The sequence below is a fragment of the Henckelia pumila genome, chromosome 3 (genome assembly GCF_033568475.1).
Source record: "Henckelia pumila isolate YLH828 chromosome 3, ASM3356847v2, whole genome shotgun sequence".
NCBI lineage: Eukaryota > Viridiplantae > Streptophyta > Magnoliopsida > Lamiales > Gesneriaceae > Henckelia > Henckelia pumila.
The window spans coordinates 36,989,413-37,012,852 of NC_133122.1; the positions used below are offsets into that span (position 1 = coordinate 36,989,413).

The 23,440-nt window shown below is 39.3% G+C and overlaps 1 protein-coding gene across 1 annotated transcript; it reads right to left on the reverse strand.

Moving 5' to 3' along the window:
- Positions 1-15,777: 15,777 nt before the first annotated feature.
- LOC140888477 (uncharacterized) lies at positions 15,778-16,239 on the reverse strand. Its single transcript, XM_073296167.1, has one exon. The coding sequence runs from the start codon at positions 16,237-16,239 to the stop codon at positions 15,778-15,780; it is 462 nt and encodes a 153-aa protein (XP_073152268.1).
- Between the last annotated feature and the right edge of the window lie 7,201 nt (positions 16,240-23,440).

A 23,440-nucleotide genomic window follows, 5' to 3' on the forward strand; every position in this document is an offset into this window, starting at 1 on the left:
TTCTTGGATTTTGTTCTAGAAGTGAGCGGGGTAGACCGAGTCCGCTTGACCTTGATTTCTCGCATGTGATTGATTAATTCTATGATTAAAGAATACGCGAGCATGCTTTATGGATTGAAAATTTATTTGAATTACGTGATTCAAATTGTTAAAGCATGATTTGATTGAGATATGAACTGTATTCATGCATTGATCTGAGTTCCATCTATCGTATTGGTAAGACGACCAAAGGTTTCTTAACACTGAAGGGTAAGATGTGAATTGAATTATCCGTGTTCTAACCCCTGTCATATTAGATGGGTACTCGAAGAAGGCTAGACATGAATACTCCACCGATTGTTCCTACTACAGAAACTCCTCCGGTTATGACTCCTCCGGTGGTACAGATAGATGAGACGATCACGCCTATGGAAGCCTTACTGAAAAGATTCAAATCCTTCAGGCCACCGTATTTGAATGGGAAAGAGAATCCGGTAGATTGTGAGAGTTGGTTTGATGATATAGATCAGCTCTTCGATTCTCTCGACTACTCAGACGACTGCAGGAATAGATTGGTTATTCATCAACTGCAGGGAGTGACAAAAAAGTTGGTGGATGACAACCAAGAAAGCCAAAGAGAACAGAGGTACGGAAATCACTTGGGCACTTTTTAAATCTGAATTCTATAAAAGATTTTTCCCAGTTTCCTATTGAAAGGACAAAGGTTCCGAGTTTGCAAATTTGAAGCAAGGGAATATGAGTATCGAGGACTATGTTGCGAATTTGACAGTTTACTGAGGTTCGCCCCGCATATTGCCGACAATGAGGAGGCAAAAGCAGACCAGTTCATTAACGGTTTGCACCCTGACATCTTTATTCTGGTGAATACTGGGAGGCCAGATAACTTTTCAGATGCGATGGATCAGGCCAAGGGGGCAGAAGCGGGAATGTTAAGGAAGAGGGAGAATCAGTACCAGCCTCAACAGCAACAGCAGAGGCAGTATCAAAATCAACCGCAGATGAATGAGGGTGGTAACAGTGGTGGTGGCAAGAAGAACTATTTCCGTCCCAAAGGAAAGCAGTTCAAGAAGTCTGGAAGTAGTTCTTCGAGCTCGAGTGGTTCGAGACAGTTCAGTTCTGGTCAGGGTTCAGGATCTTCTGGAGCTTTGTGTAGCAAGTGCAGAGGACGACACTCCAGCAACCAGCGTAGGGGAATATTTGGGAACTGCTACATCTGCCAGCAGATGGGACATTATGCCAGACAGTGTCCTCAGAAGGGTTCTGACCAGACTCAGAGTGGAAATGCCTCTCGACAGTCATCTCAGCCTCAGAGGTAATCGACTGCAGTTCACTCGTTCCAACCTCAACAACAGAATCGTCAGGGAGGTAATCAAAGTTCGAATCAATCTTCCCGACCTCAGGCTAGAGTGTTTGCTCTGAACGAAGATGAGGCTCAAGCTGCACCGAATGATGTGATTACAGGTAACTGTAAGATTTTTGGTTATCCTGCATTTATTCTGATAGATACAGGTGCTTCTCACTCTTTCTTATCTGAGAAATTTGTGTCGATGCATGCCTTGCCTTTTGAGCCTTTGTCTGCTGTAGTTTCTGTTACTTCACCTTTGGGTGGAGGAATTGTTTTGAAGAATTTCGTTAGAAATTGTGGTTTGAGTTTTGAAGGAAATTTGATCGAGTTCGACTGTATTGTACTTGGGTTGTCTGACTTTGACTGCATAGTTGGCATAGATGTTTTGACTAAGTACAAGGCTAAAGTAGATTGTTTTCAGAAGATAGTACGTTTCAGACCAGAAATGGCAGATGAATAGAGATTCTTCGGTAAGGGTTCTCGTTCTAAAATTTCTTTGATATCTGTCTTATCCATGACTAGATTATTACAGAGAGGAGCCGAAGGATTTCTTATTCATGCAATCGATATTTTGAAGTTTAGCCCTGAGCTGAGCGATATACCAGTGGTTAGGGAATTCCCTGATGTGTTTGAAGATGAGATTCCGGGATTACCACCTATTTGTGAGATTGAATTTGGCATCGAACTGACGTCAGGTACTCAACCAATTTCGAAAGCTCCGTACAGAATGGCTCCGATCAAATTGAAGGAACTGAAGGAGCAGTTGGAAGATTTGATTGCCAAGAGATACATTCGACCCAGTGTATCGCCTTGGGGTGCTCCTGTCCTGTTTGTTAGAAAGAAAGATGGTTCTATGCATCTCTGCATTGACTATCGCCAACTGAACCAGGCGACAGTTAAGAACAAGTATCCTTTACCGCGTATAGATGATCTTTTTGATGAATTGCAGGGTTCGTGTATCTATTCGAAGATAGATTTGAGGTCTGGGTATCACCAGCTGAGAGTTCATGAAGAGGATGTCCCTAAGATGGCGTTTCGAACGAGGTATGGCCATTTTGAATTTCTTGTCATGCCGTTCGGTTTGACGAATGCCCTAGCGGTCTTTATGGGGTTGATGAACCGAATCTTTTAGCTTTTTCTTGATGAGTTTGTGATTATTTTTATTGACGATATCTTGATCTATTCTAAGAGCTGTACCGAGCATGCAGAACATTTGAGAACTGTGTTGCAGATTTTGAGGACAGAACAGTTATTCGCCAAGCTTTCGAAGTGTGAGTTTTGGCTTGACAAAGTTGTCTTTCTGGGGCACATTATTTCAGGAGATGGGATTGCTGTGGATCCCAGCAAGATAGAAGCAGTGACGAACTGGCGCAGGCTGACTTCTGTGCCAGAAATCCGCAGTTTTATGGGTTTGGCGGGTTACTGTCGTAGATTTATTCAGGGTTTCTCTTCTATTGCGAAGCCTATCACCCAGCTGACTCAGAAGAATGCTCCTTTTCTGTGGACAGATGATTGTGAAGCCAGTTTTGTTGAGTTGAAGAAGAGATTAACCAGTGCTCCGATTCTTTCTATTCCATCTGGTACTGGGGGTTTCACAGTTTATTGCGATGCTTCTCATCTTGGTCTCGGATGTATTCTTATGCAAAGGAAGCACGTGATAGCATATGCGTCGAGGCAGTTGAAACCGCACGAGACTCGCTACCTAGTCCATGATCTTGAACTTGCTGCTATTGTTTTGCCTTGAAGATTTTGCGTCACTACTTGTACGGTGAGTCTTTTGAGATCTTTTCGGATCATAAGAGTCTTAAATACTTATTTTCACAGTCTGAGTTGAATATGAGACAGAGGATATGGTTAGATTTGCTGAAAGACTTCGACTGCGAGATTAAGTATTACTCGGGGAAGTCGAATGCAGCTGCCGATGCTTTGAGTCGTAAGCTTTGCTCTTTATCTCTTTCGACGATCGGTATGTCTCGTTTGATTGATGACTGTTGCAATTCTGGATTGGAGTTTGAGTCAGATAGGAATCCGATCAGAGTTTGTGCGATTCAGGCCGAGCCAGATTTGTTTGTGTCGATCAGAGAAGCACAAAAATCAGATAAGAGTATTCAGAAGTCGATAGAGAAAGTGAGATCAGGACACCAGTCTGAGTTTCAGGTCAGGGATGATGTTTTGTTTGTGAATAGCCGTATTGTTGTGCCGGAGATTGATGAGTTAAGACAGCGTATTCTGAGAGAGGCGCATTGCAGTCGGTTCAGTGTTCATCCCGGAGGCCGAAAGATGTATAACGACCTGAAGAGTCAGTTTTGGTGGAAGAAGATGAAGAGTGATGTTGCGAGGTTTGTTTCCCGATGTATGAACTGTCAGCAAGTGAAAGCCAAGAGAAAGAGGCCGGGAGGTCTTCTGCACAGTTTGTCTATTCCGGAATGGAAGTGGGATCATATCTCGATGGACTTCGTCACGAAACTACCCCGGTCTGTTCGGGGTTGTGATGCTATTTGGGTTGTGATTGATAGGTTGATGAAGTCTGCTTGTTTCATTTCGTATCGGATGACTTATCGACACGACCAGATGGCAGAGTTGTACGTCAGGGAGATCGTCAGATTGCACGGTGTGCCGAGATCCATTGTCTCTGACCGAGATCCTCGGTTTACTTCTCACTTCTGGCACAGTCTGCAAGAGGCTCTTGGTACTAGATTGCACTTGAGTACAACATACCATCCTCAGACCGACGGTCAATCAGAACGGACGATTCAGACTCTGGAGGATATGTTACGAGCAGTGGTGCTTGACTTTGGCACTACTTGGCAAGATTCATTGCCTCTCGTTGAGTTTTCGTATAACAACAGTTTCCAGATGAGTATAGGAATGGCACCCTTTAAAGCATTATACGGAAAGAAGTGCAGATATCCTCTGTACTGGGATGAGATGTCTGAGTCCCCAGACTTGGGACCAGATATGATTCGTGATATGGCTGAGCAGGTGTAGATTATTCGATTGAGAATAAAGACTGCTCAGGACCGAAAAGCTAAGTATGCGAATATCCGTCGCAGACCTCTATCTTTCGATCAGGGAGACCGTGTATTCTTGAAAATTTCTCTGTTTAGAGGTACTGTTAGATTTGGAAAGAGAGGGAAGTTGTCACCAAGATTCATCGGTCCATATGAAGTTCTACAGAAGATAGGTGATCTAGCCTACCGTCTAGCACTTCCTCCTTCTTTATCTGGTATTCACGACATCTTTTACGTCTCGATGTTGAGGAAATACCATCCCGATCCTTCTCATGTACTTCAGCCTGACGAAGCCAAACTTGATAAAACTCTGAGTTATTTCGAGAGGCCGATTCAGATCCTTGACAGAAAGGAGAAACATCTCAGAACCAAATCGATACCTTTGGTGAAAGTTCAGTGGAGTCATCACGGAGTCGAAGAAGCGACTTGGGAGACAGAATCTGACATGAGACAGAGATTTTCTGATTTATTCATCTGATGTGAGTTCTTAATTCTGTTCTTGAATTCGTAATTATCTTCTTATGAGTTGATATCGATGATTTCGAGGACGAAATCTTTTCTTAGAGGAGGAGAATTGTAACGCCTCGTTTTTTATCTTAATTGATGTTATTTGAGATAATTAGTGATTTCAGAATTAGAGAGCCGACTTTTTATTGATCAGGGACTATTTTGCAATTTTTGGATTTTTCAGGGACTATAACGCAAAATTGAGATTTGTTAGATATTTATAAGGTGGAATTGACTTTGAGAACACTCTTCTTCTTCCTCTTGCACGTTTCCTCCATGTTAGGCGACCCAAAGCTTCTCTAAGCTTTTGTGATTTCATTTCTAGCTCAAATTATCCAATAGAATTGATTTCTGACTTGATATCTGCGATCACAGCAACGAGTGCTCCGTTTGGAAGTAAGTTTATCTTAATTCTGAGAAGTTTGAATTTATTGATGATGTCAGAATTTGTTTATATTCGGAGAGGATTATTATGAGTTAGCAGTGATCGTATATCTAAGACGGTTCGAATATCTAACGGCAATCGGAATTGTTATGATTTTTCTTGTCATTTTCGAAAATGATGATTTTGAGATGTGTTGATTTTGTGTTGGGTTTGATGTTTGAGGATTGGAACGAGTATGTTGAGCTGTTGTTTTGCTGTTTGCATTTCCGGATTGGTCAGTTTATAGCCGTTATGCCGTCAGTTTGAGTTTTGGATATCGTTTTGATATTTTGATCGTATTGAGTTTTGATTGAGTTTTGATATCGATTTTGATCCGTGACTTCTTCTGATAGATTGATTGGGAGTCCTTGAAGTTTCTAGAGTTGCAGCTTTTGGCAAGTTTGGAAGAGTTGAGCCGGTATAGTATCGATGTCTTTCTATATCGATTAATGAACTTGATTGGATAGTTTTTGAATTAAGAATTGTTGTTTTCAGATTGAGTGTTGGAACGACAAAGAAGAGGTATAAGATGACTTTGGAATGGAATAGGACGATTAACTTGAGTCGGGATTGATTCGAGTGTCCTAGAAGAAATCACATATTGCATGATTTGATTGCTTATTGATTATATGATTGAATTTATATTGAGTGCATGAGATTACATATGCATTCATATTTAGCCTTGATTTATTCAATTTGAATTAGACGATCTAGGGATTGTAGTTGAGTAGCTTGGTAGGCGATTTACTACCTTGTCGAGTAGCTCACTATAATGCTCTTGAGTCTAGGGGATTAAAGCATGGCATGTCCACCTCGAGAGGAGAGTCGGTGTGATTGTGGATGTTTTTAACCTCGGGATCCCAAACCGAAGAAAGAAAGAATAGAAGAATTTCATTTGATTATCTAAGTCTGATAATCCAGAAGTTTAAAGACATGCATATCATTTTAAATACAGTACTTGATTGGATTATTTGATTATATGGGGAACGAGTTTTTATATGAATTGATATGTTTATTTGATTGCATGTCAGTCTCTTTTACTGGGAATATTATTCTCAGCGGATTATCCGGCTGTTGTCTTTGTTTGTATGTGTACTTGGCAACAGGTGGGGCAGGACCGAGTCAGAAACAACATGGCTAGGCGATTGAGAAAATAGAGTGAGGCTTGGATGTTAGGAGTCATTATGTATTTGAACTCCTTTTTGTATTAAATAAGTCCGAACTAGATGGACCTTATTATGCATGCTCTATTTTGTGAGGTTTGTATAACTCATTACATTTATGTTGTATCTTGTTGAATGGGATTTTGATGTTGTTATTGTGGATTGAATGGAATTGAAATTTGAGAAGAAAACCAGAAATTTTCTGGGCAGAGGGTCTCGCTCGATCGGCGAATTCTTGCGGATCGAGCGAGCACCTTTATTAGCGAGGCACTGTATGTGAATTTTATGCTCGCTCGATCGTTGATCCTTGGACAGAGAGTTGGAATCTTTGGCCCGCTCGATCGGTAAAAGTTTACCGATCGAGCGAGCATCACTTTAAAAAAAAAATTGAATTCTTTAATCCTATTCTTGTAATTGAGTTGATTAATTTAATTATCCTGAGATTGCATGATTAGAATCTAGGCCTCACATAAGCTCTAAAAGCCTTAACTAAACTATTGCGTATTCAATATTTTTAGGATGCCAAAGCTATACCTGCGTCCGTCGTCAGCCCACTGATGACAATTGCCTCAAAACTAAGCCACAGCTCCGCTACAACTTCAGGATCGCTATGCCACTTCCGGATTCCCAATAGGGTGTCTAGATCTTCCTAGATCTGAGTTAGAAGGCTAAGAAATCGAGAGAGAGAAGAGAGGAATGATGCGAGTCACAAATGAGCCTCGGACCCCCTATTTATAGACGCAGAACGTTGCATCCGTTCGGGAACGTTGCGTCCGTTCTGCATACCATCGTTGCTTCCGTTCCCCATCGTTGCTTTCGATGGTGCCGACGTCCCGTCAAGTACGTAAGCAGTGACGCATTTCGGAAGGCACGAACGTTGCATCCGTTCCTATAACGTTGCTTCCGTTCTGTCTGACCTACCGGACTAGTTTCGATCATTCTGAGCCCATTTCTGAAGTCCGTTAATCCAACAGGAACTTTATTAATCACGTTTTACTTAATCTAAACATGATTACATGCTTAATTACGCATTAATCATTAATTCTGGATACGGGTCACTACATTCTCCCCCCCCTTAAAAGATTTCATCCTCGAAATTTAGGGTAAAACCTCGAGAACGTACTAAAGACCCTTGCTCGAGTGTCTGGTCGAAATAGCTTCCGACATACTCAGACTCTTGTCGAATTCCCTATAAGCTCCATTAATGCTTAACTGCATTAATATTCTTCCACTGAAGATTACTGCGATACTGGTCGACAGTCAAACTCCTCTAGTACTAGTGTATCACAACACTGATACATCTTCCATCCTGACCACGATCTCACTGACCACGAAGAATACAAACACCCGTTTGATCGAGATCATCGTTCCAAATAAAAGTCTTAGATTGACAAAGACCAAATCATAACCTGACTGGCTTACGACATTCGTCGAATCACTAATTGAATCTAACCATCTAATGGTTTCAAAAGTTCTCAGTGCTCAACACCTATAGTCAGGAAACACCAATCCCAACACTGTGCTGACACAACAAGGACCAAATCTCTCCCCAAGAGGATCTAGTTGACACAAAGCTATACTCCAACGTAACTGCTTAACACGATTTCCATAGACTGGTCATTTTCCCCACGCTCCACCGAAGCAAATACTGGGAACTCAGACTATCCAGTCTAGACCCAATCACAGTTCACGTTTCTTAGTATATCTCAGCAGTGTGCTATGATGAAAGCCATCATCACTCGCCAATAATGATGCTAAGGCATCTCCTAGCCATTGGCCTACGAAGTCATCACGCCTCTGATGATCTACACCATTTCGACCATAGGTTATTCACCTCATGAATTAAATCGATGACATCCTCCGGTTAGTTATACATACTCGCAACTACTGTACACTCATCCAGACTAAGGCAAGCTCTCACCAATATGCTCGACTGGGACATTCCACAGTGCACAGATATATGGAAACGCTTCCTGTTTCGTCTCGAAAACTCGACAGTTACACGCGTCTAGTATAACTCAACTTGGAGTTTCTGGTGATACCATCATCGCTCGACCCAACCTCCCAAGGTCAAATTATAAAGATCTTGGAAAATAAATCCCAACGGATTCTCGATAGTCAAATCGCTCTCTTGCTGAACACATCAGTCTCAGCACTAAATGAACTAATTCGTCGATTCCCTAGTCGATCCTGGGAAACACTTACGCTCGAAGTAACTCGTCACACAAAATGCTTCTGATCATCGTTCATTGCTAAAACGCAATATCTTTGGCAAACAGTCTGCATTTGTCTGATCTATGTGACATTAGCTAGGATCTGATTCTCGAGATCTAGCAGGATGTGTCACTAGTCTTCTAGCGTGTGATGAACGATGTCTCTGAAATGACAGAGATAGTAGAATTTTGACTTAGTAACCAATGAGGTTTGCCTTTGGGATCGAAGATTTCGCAAGATCGTGACGGATCAAATTTGTTCCTTCGTGTCAGTATTTTTCTAGGTATACACCTGGCCATAAGCCTTCTATTTGTTCTGTGGACCTTTCTTTTGATGTCCATGTTGGAACACGGTCGTTCTCCGGATCAAAAAAGAAAGTGATACCCGGTGCAGCGGAAGTTTTAAAATTTTTATATGGAACGATTCCATATGCGTATCAAATTCCTACGATTAAAATTGATAACATAAAATTTAAACAATATAAATTTTACCTTAAAATCTCGAAGTGAGATTATGGACACCAACAGATTAAACTGCTCTTGTTGTATATCCCAGGAACTGATGAAACTGATGTTTCGTTGCTAATGTCCATCAGCATTTCTAACTACTCGTCGGATCCAACCACAAAGGTACACACAGATGTCCTCACAGGAACATTTCATCGAAATGTCCGATCGACAACCTTTACTATTGTTGCTCAATGGAAAACTCTCACATAAAACAACAACATGATCCTTTCCTGGCCATTGCTATCGTTAAGAAATTGATTGAATCAATATCAGTTTCCTTCTTAACAAGAATGCATAATCCTAGGAAACCACCAACTCCCTTGCTTGCCTCCACTGTCAAGTTAGCACCTAACTTGATCATACAAGTCCACTTGCAATCGTTCTCAATTACAGCAATCCCAAATTATTCATCTCTGAAAAACCTAGAGACTCCAAATCATCCAAATTGCCGAACGCTCTGAGATTGTACCAAGTACTCATCTCATAAGCATTACTCGAAAAATACTACTCCAAGTATTCCTTAATTGCTACATCCTGATCAACCCTGATTGGCTCAACCAATCGAACTCGTCGATCTATTTAAGCTCGCACTTATCAGATCATACCACCACTGATCATTCAACCTACATGGCTCGGTCAATAACCATGACTCAGCTGCCACGAAGAACTATTTCCAAACACTTAGGAAAATCGAATGACTGCATCGGATGTCTCTCATCCATGTCTGATGGTATCAGATAACAGTACGTAATTAGTTTACTCGGCACAAGTCCTGCGTCATCCCAGCACTACTAACCGCTGCTTTGTTCACTCGGAGCGAACACCAAAGCGAATCAAACCCAAATAAGTTTCCACGATCTATCAACCTAGATCATTTCCATCCTATAGAAAATCATACGCTCAACTTCTGTAAATATCAGCGAGTACTTAATGCAACCACTGGACTCACTATCCTTGCCTCGTTCATTCAGGATGAACATCATGGCTCGTCAAGTTCAAAAGCATAACAAACGAATCCCAAAGATTTTCACAATCTTCGGACATGCTCCTGATTGTATCCCTTGCTAATATTGTGTACCATTTAGGATTGAGGTAGCCTACCACGAAGTCCCACCTGGAATCACCACCAAGTGTACACTAGCACAAGCCACGCTATCCTCATGTCTCAAATAGTCATGTACAATCCTTAGCATCCTGATATAATCCACTACTGATGAAGTCCATCATCACAGAGCAACACGCTACCCAAAGCAGATTACAGTCCTAAACTCGGGTGAATCCTAACGCAAGGAATCCCAATCGCGACTGGTAGAAATCCATCTACCTACTAGATCCACACGTCTAGCAGTAATCCCAAAAGTTAAAACCTATCTGCTCATAGTACACACTCGTCAAGGAATCCCTCCAAGACTGATTCCCACAGCAGAATACTCCAACTGATATCTCTAGCACACCAGACGATATCGAACCATCGATACCAAACCTGATATCTAATCCAAGGTCATACCTCGTCATGACTGTTGCCAAATCTCTAGACTGAGTAGCCTTCCCACTGCCATCTCTTGAAGCACAAAAGGCTCTCAGGTAATGCTGGCATAGGGTAGCGCCCCATCACGTCTAGTCATGGTCATAGTCCACAACTCTCGGCATATACTTGACCTGGTATCCTGATGAAATCCCATCATCACGAAGTCTCAACCTAACAAAGGTTAGACAGCCTAGTGTTCTAAGGAAACAACCTAGAACAAAGCCCAATGTTCTAAATCGAACAATATCCCTAAGGCCTCTAGATGAGTACACTCATCGCTGGCACTATCTTAGTCCACTGACTAACTAGGTCAATCCTAGGAAAACGTCTAGACTAACCACAAGTCAAACTGTCACAGTCGGCCCACTCAAATCCCATGAGCTACAATAGTTGAACACTAATCAACTAAAATCAAGCAAACCTTCCGCACAATCATGCAATCATTCACGAATTGCTGGAATAATAAAACATGTATCATTGCTTCAAGTTATGTACAATTTCTTTATTACAATCCCATGTAATACAATAACAGTATTCAAAATACAATGAAATGTACAACCGAACTTGAAATTATACAACCAAAGTATGATGATTCATTTACAACTGAAATACTATTTAATACTACAACAATACAGTATTTAAATCATCGTACTAGTCTTTGTTCCTTGAGCATGAAGCTTCTAATCGACACACGCATCGATACAAGCATACTCCCGTCCAAATCTCTCTACATGTCCTCCCGCAAAGAACTTCGGAGAAATGGCACGTGATAGCTAACCAGCTATGCTCTGCGTCAGTGCATGTCAGTCGACCTCTTCTGCTCATGATCTACCATCAACGTTCTTCTTGTATCCATAACATGCTTTTGAACATGAAGTTTCCCGCACCTGTACCAAAAGTATCGATACAAGCATACCGGCAAAACCATGTTCTGCATGAATTTAATGGAAATCTCTCCAACTACTAGTGGAGAATCTTCAGAGTAGCGTCATCGTGGTACTGACTGTACAGATGCAAACATCAAGTAAGTCCCTACCAATCCTCTGCCACTGCCCCTGGTATCCGGCACTCGATCCAAAGTTAGGATCCACATGAGTAGAAGTCTTGAAAACTCGGACACGATCCATTGCTCCTGTCCGCACTTGCTGGAATCCCATAAGCCAAACCTTCAAAAATCCTGCCGATTATGATAGTCTTGGGGCAATCTAATCGCCGCATCAAATGATGATCTGTAGTCAGCATATTCATGCTACTACTGGTGTTCTCATCACTGTTGCTTTCCTTATAGTAAAAACTTCTGCCGCAGACCTCGACAATGAAGAACCAAATAATCCTTAGGTCTCACCAATCCTACAAGGATAATCCAAAGTCTCAGTACTATATCCCAAGTCTCTTGCATACATATGCTCTGATACCAATAAGTGTAGCGACCCAACCCGGATCCACTACCTAATCAGAGTTTAAGAGCATAATTAAACATGAATTAAATAAATAGCTGCGGAAGACTTAAATAAAAGCATACCGGCAGAATACAACCGATTAAATAAATTCGATTTATACAACCCAATCGAATAAATAAACCTAAAGGCAAAACCTACAGCTAATCCCGCTGTCTTCACTGGTCACTAGCTACTCCAAGTCCCTGGTGCTCAATCCTGCACCTACACCTGCCCCATCGAATGGGGTGTCCAGATACATAGAAAAGACTGGACGTGAGCTCTAAGCTCACTACGAAAGCACTGGGTAAAACATACAAATATGATGCATGCAAATAACAGGGTATCCACATCTGGGATAACTGTATATAACTACTCAGTAATGGCGCCTATGACATGAGTGGTACAACCCGGGGAGCAAACCCTGCGTACACTGCTCATTCCTACTGGACGTGGATCGTGTCCCCAGATGCTAATCACCCATGACCCGTCAGTCACTGGGCCCTAGACATCAACCATCCTAACAGGGCTGAGCGGCCCTACATGACTCATCTCAAAAGATGTACAGACACAATATGATATGCACATGCTGCATAATAATATGACACACACAAATGCAACATATAAGCATGTAAAACCCGCTGGCTATCTCAGTCAGTACTTACGTACCTTTCTACAGGCAGTCCTAGCAGTCCCACTCTAGGTTCTAAGCCTATCATCAACTCTACAATGCAAATATCCATGCATCATTTAATAAGCTCTAAAAGCCTTAACTAAGCTATTGCATACTCCTAAATATTTTTAGGATGCCAAAGCTATACCTGCATTCGTCGTCAGCCCGCTCATGACAATTGCCTCAAAACTAAGCCACAGCTCCGCTACGACTTCAGGATCTCTATGCCACTTCTAGATTCCCAATAGGGTGTCTAGATCTCCCTACATCTGAGTTAGAAGGCTAAGAAATCGAGAGAGAGAAGAGAGGAATGGTGCGAGTAACAAATGAGCCTCGGACCCCCTATTTATAAATGCAGAACGTTGCGTCCGTTCGGGAACATTGCGTCCATTTTGCACACCATCATTGCTTCCGTTCCCCATCGTTGCTTCCGATGATGCCGACGTCCCGTCAAGTACGTAAGCAGTGACGCATTTCGGAAGGCACGAACGTTGCATCTGTTCCTAGAACGTTGCTTCCGTTCTGTCTGACCTTCCGAACTAGTTTCGATCATTCTGAGCCCATTTCTGAAGTCCGTTAATCCAACAGGAACTTTCTTAATCACGTTTTACTTAATCTAAACATGATTACATACTTAATTATGCATTAATTGTTAATTCTGGAAACGGGTCACTACACATCTTCTTCTCCCTTGATACGGTTGTGCTCATTTCCAGATCTGGATGATTGGATCTCACCTCCCTTCTATTTTTTTTGTACAACAACACTTTCTTACTCATTAATTTGAGGTTTCTTTAACTTTTGCAGCTATAGTGGACATCGTATTTCACGGAATTGTTGGAACTATGGCAGTTAAAGCTCGAAATTGTTGGACACTTTCACGGAATTTTCCGTGGGTTCATGCAACAAAGTGGAAAAATCAAAGCTCAGAATTGTTGCATCAACCTGTTCTTGGACATCGTATTCACGAAACAAGAGTTGGAACAACGACAATTACCTATTCACAAAACGAGAGTTGGACATCTTAAATAGAAGAAGAGAAAAATTCTTAGGCGAAGAGTGTTCATACCTTCGACGCGGGAAATAATGGAGGGAGGAAGAAGCGGCCATGAAAGATTTTTAATGGCGGAGTGAAGAAATATTAGGTCTAAGGGTAGAAAGGTCAAAAATTAACTAATACAACGTACTGTACACATTGGACTTAGCAATACTATGTGTGAGGCCTTGACAGTAGTCCAATGTTTTCCAGCTGCTACAGGTATTTAGTGCCGGACCGTAGGTATAAGCAATTTCCGTAAAAAACGAGCCAAACATTGGACTATATATTAATCCCTATGCTATCCAGCCTACCAAACACTTCTTAAAGAAAGTTGCGGACTGGATGTTGAATTTGAGTTTTGGTCAAATGACAGCTGTTGAAATATCATAATGGGATGTTGGGTTGGGATGACAAGATTGGATTTATCAAATTTTTTAATTTATTGTATATGCTATGTTTTATCTTGGAAGATTGATGATTAATAATTTTTCTTGTTTAGTTTGTTATTGTAAACATTGGACAAGTTAGTACATTAATTTATATTTTGTATCAATTTTTATTCATTTTTTTGAAGCGAAAAACCGAAACCGACTTAATCGGGTAACCGACTAGTCGGATACTCGATAGTGTCGGTTCGGTTTCGGGTAGTGTTTTACATTACCTGACTAATCGGATGCCCGACCCAAATAACCCAAAAACCGAATAATCGACCTGTGCCCACCCCTACCCCTAGATATGAATATGGTTAACCATATCATGAATGTAGATCAATAAGACTATCTCACAAAAAATTACTTACTCAAACCAAAATGCTATAGATCATGGTTAGAAATTAAAAATTATAAAGTTCTCGGGTATTAATTAGATCAAATATTTTTCATGAATTATTCACGTAATATATTTATGTGATTTATGTACTTGAAAATCTAGTGATATATATATGATATAGTTTAAATCACCTCTTGTATCATGAATTAATCTGATATATATATTATGACCAAAGCTGCCACTCTAATTGCATGATCATCAGGTTACATATAAAAAAATTAACGGAGATTTGCGATAGGTAATATCCAAATCATGCATTCAACGGTTGTATTTTTACACATAAACGTAATTAATTATATATTGTTGACGTGATAAATCATAGGACATTAGATCTATCATTGTGATATTACCTATATGCTAGGTTGAAATGTATTTGGGGGTGGATCTTTTAGGAGTTTATGTACTTCGAAAATTTAAAGCGATCTAAGTGATTTATTACTATAAATTTCATGTTTAGATTAGGTATACATTAATCCACTCGATCAGATATATAAGGTATAATTTATTATACCTTAAAAAATAAAACCATTGATCAATTTAAAAACCAAAACCCTTATTATAAGCTACGTGTACGTATATATGCATGTACTTTGTTATGTCTAATTAATTATAAACCATTTGTGCTCTTAACAAGCAATATATATATATATATATATACACACACACACACACACACACATATTGCTTAGGAAAAACTGCAATTTTGGTCCTTTATGTTTGTCACTTTGCGATTTTGGTCCTTTATGTTTTCATATTTCAGTTTTAGTCCTATATTCATATGTTTTAATTTTTGATAATTTCAGTTCTTTTTATTCTAAAATGATTACGTGACACTATACACGTCAGCTTCACATCATCATTGTATTGGTGCCACGTCAGCGTCATATTTCAGTTTTAGTCCTATATTTATATGTTATGTCTAACTAATTTTTCCAATAACTTAAGTAGTAAATAAATGATACGGAGAGACAAACAAAAAGAAAAAGCCAAAGGAACATTTCAATATTGGAACACTTCTTCTTTATTCAGGAACACAAGCAAAAAAATCATGCATCATGCATTGAGTACTATTTATTGTTACACTGCAACTAACAAGCCAGTTACTGTGGAACTAGACCAAATAAACCTAGGACGGTTTCGGCAACCAACCCGATGGCGCCCGTCATCACGTTCCCTTGGAAAGTCAGTGGAGCTCGAAGGATTCCGGTGGGTGGCAAGAGTGTGCATTGTGCAATGGGAAGCTCAACGCTCACAAAACAAGCCAACGAAGTGTTGCCAAACAAAAGTCCATCAACGATATCGACAACTGTGTTGAAAACTCCGCTAGCATCCGTAAGAGTGCTGCAGTTACTGGTGGTGGAACCATTAATATTGCAAGTGATGGTGACATCCACCCCCGCCATGCCCTCGCAGGTGGGGCAAGGATTGCCCGTGGCTGAGCAGAATAGGCGGCCGGTCACCTCGACGCCATGTATGGTGATCAGGTCTGCGTGCGACGGAGGCACCGCGGCCGCATACAGGAGGAAGAGGAGGAGAATGGTGGTGGAGGAAGGGAATGCCATTTGTTGTGTATGATGAAATAAAACCTCAAAGATGGTGTTGGGTGTGTTCATTGGCTTGAAGGGACCATCTATTATAAGGATTTTTTTTTTTTTTTTTTAAAAATCTTTATTTTAATTGTAACTGAGCTGGGCTAACGTCCAACCCTCACAAGGAAAATATTATGTAAATTAATGCAAGTATTAAATTAATCCAAATAAAATAATGGGAGAGTTTGAAAAATAACTTTGGTCAACCAAATTTTTTGATTTATGATCTTCTTTCAAAAAAAAATTTGCAAAATGACCTTCAAATACAAAGGAAATGCAAAAACAAAATAAAGAAAAAACATTCAGAAGGTTATATTTCAAAATCATGGTCAAACAAAGGTTATTTAATTAAATAAATCCATAAAATAATGCTAAAGGTAAAATTATTATATACAATGATATTTACAACAATTATATTGAGAGCTTTGCTATTATATCGTAAGATTTGAATATTTTATCATGAGATTTTGTATCTATATAATAATTATGTATCATGAGATTTGATAAATAAAAGTTTTGTATTAATTTTTTTATAGTGTAAAAATAGTTATATAATTAGTTTCGTTGTACCCGTAACATTACACATCCAATATTATCAATTTACACTACAAATTTTCTCTTTTTTATTTTATTTTTTGTTTTGTAACTTGCATGAAAAATGACGTAAAACATTTTAATATTGGAACACTTCTCTCTCTCTTTTTTATTTATCTATGACACCAACTTTTGATGCTATATATCCACTATGAAAACTACATTTTTTAAAATCTCATATAACGTACTTTATATAACGTCCATGTTTTTATATAAGTAAATCGATCATGTTGATGCATTTATTATTAAACACAAGAGACACAAGATAAAATTAAAACTCATAGCTATTGTACGCTGCAGCTAACAAGCTAGTTACAGTGGAACTAGAACAAACAAACCTACGACAAGAGTGCATGTTGCAATGGGAGCTCACAAGACATAAATTCTCGAAAGGAAAATATGTCTTGGGACATAAGACATAAATTCTACTCAATTATTTTCTTTTAATTAATAGTTTTATATATGTTTTGCCTTTCTTGTACCTAAGAAAGAGAGCTTGAACGAGAGAAAAGAAAATATATAGAAACTGAGAGAGAATATATAATATTAATTCTGAAGAACCAAGACATCGAAGATCTCATATTTCGATTGAAGAATTCTTGCCGTTTTCTGATGTTGTCCAGCAGTGTCGCATAACACTAACAGACAACATCGTGATCAGTACTGCCTATTGAAGATCTTTCTGGCCTTTTACTTGCGGCTTTGTTTCTAATTCTCACACTTTGGTTTTTTCTATAATTTTTTTTTATAGTTGTTAGGGTGTAGTTTTAATTGTTGGAGATATTTGATCTTTTTTTTTACACTCTTTAGTTTTTCTTTTCAATCTAGTTAGGATTGAGTTTAGAGTGTTGTTTGAATTTCTCAACGTGTTGAGAGATCTCAATTTTATAGGAATTACTAGGATTGATTTTTGTAAATATTGAATATTACTTTGTTCTAGTAATCGTTTTTTGGTTTTTGCCATGAGGCATCGCATAAGTGCTTGCACTTGTGCACATGATTTCTGTGATAACTTTGTATTACTTTACTGTTTATTTCTGTTGCGTAATTATTTGTGCTTAAGTATTTCAATTCAAACATATTAAGTATTCGTTGATGTTGTCTCTGATGTTATCAACATCATAGGATAACATCAGTATGTTAAATTTTCTGGATTTATCCACTATATATATATGTCCTGTCGATATCTTTCAATTCTATTAGGGGACGTAATTTCATTATTATTTTTCAAAACACTATTAAAATATATACTAATTGTAAAAGATTATTATTTAATTATTATGTCTATGGCCGAGCCGATTCATTAATTTAAGTATTAATTTTTATGTCAAAATTATGATGGTCAACATTTCTTACGGGATATGTATCGTGAGATTATCTAACAAAAGAACTATTCAAACTTTAAACATCGAGTATATTATCAAGTAAATATAAAATTTTAAATTTAAGAAATATGGTGTAATAGATCTAATGATTCTTTTTTTCGAATGAAAATTTGGACGAGTAAATCTCAGGAATAAAACTTTTATATGATGGGTTTTTTCAGATATAAAAGTTTTTTTAGGTCTAGCTAATTATTAAAGCAATTAATTATAGCTGATATAGAAAAAGATGAAAAACGACAACTACGTACAAAATCATGGTAAATTCCGATTTCAACACTTCTTCTTTATTCAAGAGGATTAAAACAACTAGATGTTGATGCTTCATGCATCATACATTGAGTCTCTCAAAAAATAAAAATAAAAATGCATCATACATTGAGTTTTATTTTTAAACATATAGAGACACTGCAAAGTCTTGTATTGCAGCTAACAAGCTAGTTACAGCAGGATAAATAAACCTACGATGGTTTCGGCCACCAACCCGTAACACTTGTAACGACGGTTCCTAGGAAAGTCACGGGAGCTCGGAGGGTTCCGGTGGGTGGCAAGAGTGTGCATTTTGCAATCGGTAGCTTAACTGTCACAAAACAAGGCAAAGAAGTACTGTTGTCAAACAAAAGTCTATTAGCAAGATTGAGAATGGTATAGAAAAAGACGCTAGCATCGGTGAGCACACTACCAATACTAGTGGTGGCAGCATTGCAAGTGATGGTCATGACATTCACTCCGGCAATGCCGCTGCAAGTAGGGCAAGGATTGCCGATGGCTGAGCAGAATAGGCGGCTGGCCACCTGAACACCCTTTATGGTGATAAGTTCTGCATGCGACGGAAGCACCGAGGCAGCAGAAAGGATGAAGAGGAGGAAGATGGTGGTGGAAGAAGGGAATGCCATTAGGTATATGAGAAAATAATGTTGTGGATTATACCGAAGTGAACATGACGATAATAAAAATTGCGGAATAAAATAATCTTCAAGAACACCAAAGATTTACGTGGTTCACCCAATATAGGCTACGTCCACGGAGCTGCTGCAAATCTTTATTACCGGAGAAATATTAAAGTGTATACAAAACACTATATCTCTTTGTTGGAACAACGTTCTCTGATCACACGGATGTGATACCCGGAGCAGCGGAAGTTTAAAATTTTTTTATTTTTCGATATGGAACGATTCCATATCGTGAGTATCAAATCCTAACGATTAAAATCTTGCAAGTAAAAATATAAATACACAATTAAATATTTTTACCTCTTCAAGCTAAAGCTTGATTATGGACTCCAACAGAATTTAATCTGCTCTTCTTGTAAATCCCGGGAACCGATGACTATCACGATCAACCTCCGGAATTAAGTCCACGAATAGAAAACTAAAACCCTCTGATTGATTGCACTAGAAATCAATCAGATGTTTATCGAAGAGAATAAACAGATTTGATCTATCAATTCAGAATGTAATTTTTGTGAAAAAATTACAGACTGAATTAACTCAAAAAGGAGCAGAGGAATTCAAAAATTCCCCTTGAAATATTATGCAGTATTTTCGAAAATTGCAAGAGTGAATGCTATGTAATTTTCGAACACTACACATGTATTTAAAGATAATTTTTAGACTAGATTAAGTTATAATTGTATTAGGACACTAACTTCTTAGGGCCCACAATCCATAACTTAAGCCCAACAAGCCAAGCCTGTTATTATAGAAATTAATATAAAATTCATCGTGACTTCGATTGATAAACTAATTTTACCAATGTGTACAGAAACCATTTCTGCATCTTTTAAAGTCAAGATAATTTTTCTGAATCCGAATTCAGTGATTTCCAAAAATGCTCATCCCTATGTCATTTTAGGAAATTCCACTCCCTTTTAGTTAAGAAGTCCAACTTCTCTTTCATTAAATTTAACTCTTTAAATTTAACTATCTCAACGGGATTTAGTAATCCATTACTTGTGTGACCCTCAATGGTTCAGGGATACAGCTAGCCGTGGGCTCACAACTCCTTGTGACTCGGAACAACAATTTCCAACTTACCCATCGAATCATGGTAAGAGCGCCTAACAACATCGCCCCATGATTCCCTAGGTATCACTGATAGTGCCTGCAAGAACCAGTAGAATTTGGTTAGCGTACAGTACGATCCCTTCATCCATATATCCCGATCGAATCAACAACCATTGGTGCATCGAGAGTCGTTCGAGATTCGATTACTATGCATTACATCTTGGAGATCAAATAGTGACATTGCATGTGTTACTAGGAAAACCGAATAACCTAAAACACATCATGTACTCTGGCCAGAGATTCGTCACACTAATATCTCCTCAGATCGCATAGGATATCCACACTCGCAAGTATGTGGTGAATTCTTGACAACAAAGCATCGACTCCTATATGTGTCATAATTGTACCCAATCCCGACACCTGATGACCCCAATAGAGTCGGTAAACGAGTCAAAGTATAGTACTAGCATATAAAGTCTCAATGATGTTTCAAGTAGTAAGGACTAATGGTGTACAACCAAAACCGCGGACTTATCCACTCAAATAATAATAACCACTTGGAAAGTCCGAATAGGGTAGTTCGATCATTCATCATATTAATATCCATTTGCATGCTTTGAACATCTCCATGTCCATTACCAATGAAACGTGGTACTTGGCATCACAAATGCTAGTCTCAATCTCGAGCGATCCTTATCTTTATTAGCGGACGGATCAATTGACTAGGAACTGTTTAGAATATACAGTGACTATAAGATATGTTTCATAATAGTGATCTTTCTTTATTCACTATCTCATCTTACATACACTATAGTATATTCAAGGTCTTTATCAAAACAACAATAGTATATCACAATATAACAATATGAAGAAAGACAAAGAAAATGCCATTAATAAATGTAAATTATATTAAACAAAGATTGTTTATACATAGAGTCATAAAAGCCCTTAGCCACAAGTTGGCTAACCGGGAACCCACTCTTTCAATCTCCTACTTTCCCTAAAGCCAACTAGTCATACTACGTAATCCCATTGCTTCGCGATGTTTGTCAAACAATGGTCCTGGCAAGGGCTTAGTAAGTGGATCAGCGATATTGTCTGTAGAGGCCACTCTCTCGACAGTGATGTCTCCTCTTTCCACAATCTCCCGGATGATGTGGTATTTCCTCAGTACGTGTTTGGATCTTTGATGAGACCTTGGTTCCTTTGCCTGAGCAATGGCACCAGTGTTGTCGCAGTACACTGGAACTGGACCAACAGCTTCAGGAATTACGCCCAACTCTTGGACGAAATTTCTCATCCAAACGGCCTCTTTAGCAGCAGCTGATGCTGCAATGTATTCTGCCTTAGTGGTGGTGTCCTGCTTGGAACTCTTCCAAGAGACAGCACCGCCATTGAGCATGAATACAAATCCAGAGGTTGACTTCGAGTCATCCACGTCACTTTGGAAGCTAGAGTCGGTATAGCCTTCCAATTTCAATTCTCTTCCTCCATAAACCATGAATATATTCTTAGTCCTTCTCAAGTACTTAAGAATATCCTTCACGGCTTTCCAATGCATTTGACTGGGGTTGGCCTGATATCTGCTCGTGACACTCAGAACAAAGGCTACATTCGGTCTGGTAGATATCATCCCATACATAATACTACCTATGGCTGACGCATATGGTATGTGTGTCATTTTCTCTATCTCTTCGTCAGTCTTGGGACACATAGACTTAGATAGAGAAACTCCATGACACATAGGTAGATGTCATCTCTTGGACTCATCCATAGAAAACCTTTTCAATATGGTGTCGATGTAAGTTGCTTGAGTGAGTCCTATCATTCTCTTAGATCTATCTCTATAGATCTGTATCCCTAGAATATAGGAGGCCTCACCCAAATCCTTCATCGAGAATCTACCTGATAACCATATCTTTGTTGACTGCAACATCCCTACGTCATTCCCAATGAGTAGAATGTCATCAACATAAAGCACTAAGAACGTCACCGCATCCTTAACTACTTTCTTGTACACGCATGGTTCCTCTGGGTTTTTGATGAAACCAAAGTCCTTTATTGTTTCATCAAATTTCTAGTTCCAACTTCTTGATTCTTGTTTGAGACCATAAATTGATCTCTGAAGCTTGCATACCTTATGCTCGCTTCCCATGAATGTGAATCCCTCGGGCTGCATCATATAGATTTCTTCCTTAATGTTTCCATTAAGAAATGCAGTCTTCACATCCATTTGCCATATCTCATAGTCATACCATGCTGCTATGGCAATAAGGATTCTTATGGACTTGAACATTGCGACTGGTGAAAAGGTTTCATCATAGTCAACTCCTTGTCTTTGAGTATAACCTTTTGCTACCAATCGTGCCTTGTAGGTGAGTACCTTGCCATCAGGCCCAAGTTTTCTTTTGTAGATCCATTTACACCCTATTGGAACAATTCCATCGGGAGGATCTACTAAAGACCAAACTTGGTTTGTATGCATCGAGTCTATTTCCGACTGCATAGCATCAAGCCATAAATTCGAATCCGCATCAGAAATTGCTTCCTTAAAGTTTTTTGGATCACATCCAATGTCAGGTTCACTTTGATCCCCTTCAAGAAGAAGACCATATCGAATAGGAGGTCTAGAAGTCCTCTCGGATCTCCTAGATGTAGGCGTGTCCGTTGAAGGTTCTTGAGGTGTGTGATCGTTATTTTGTATCTCGGGTTCTTCTCGAATTTCTTCGAGTTCCATCATCTTGCCTTTCTTATCTAATAAGAACTCCTTCTCCATGAAGGTGACATTCCTCGAAACAAACACTTTTGTTTCATTAGGATGATAGAAATAATATCCGATTGAATTCTTCGGATATCCTACAAAATAACATAAGGTGGATCGACTATCCAACTTATCTCCCATTGTCTGCTTCATGTAAGCAGGACATCCCCAAATCTTTAAGTACGAATACTTAGGAGCTTTGCCATTCCATAACTCGTATGGAGTTTTATCTACTGCTTTGGTGTGAACATTGTTCAACAACAACACCGCCGTTTCAAGTGCATAGCCCCAAAACGAAGGAGGGAGCTCAGTGAAGCTCATCATAGATCGAACCATATCCAACAAAGTTCAATTGCGACGCTCCGAGACACCATTCAGCTGAGGTGTCATAGGAGGAGTCCACTGAGAGAGAATCCCATTCTCTTTTAGAT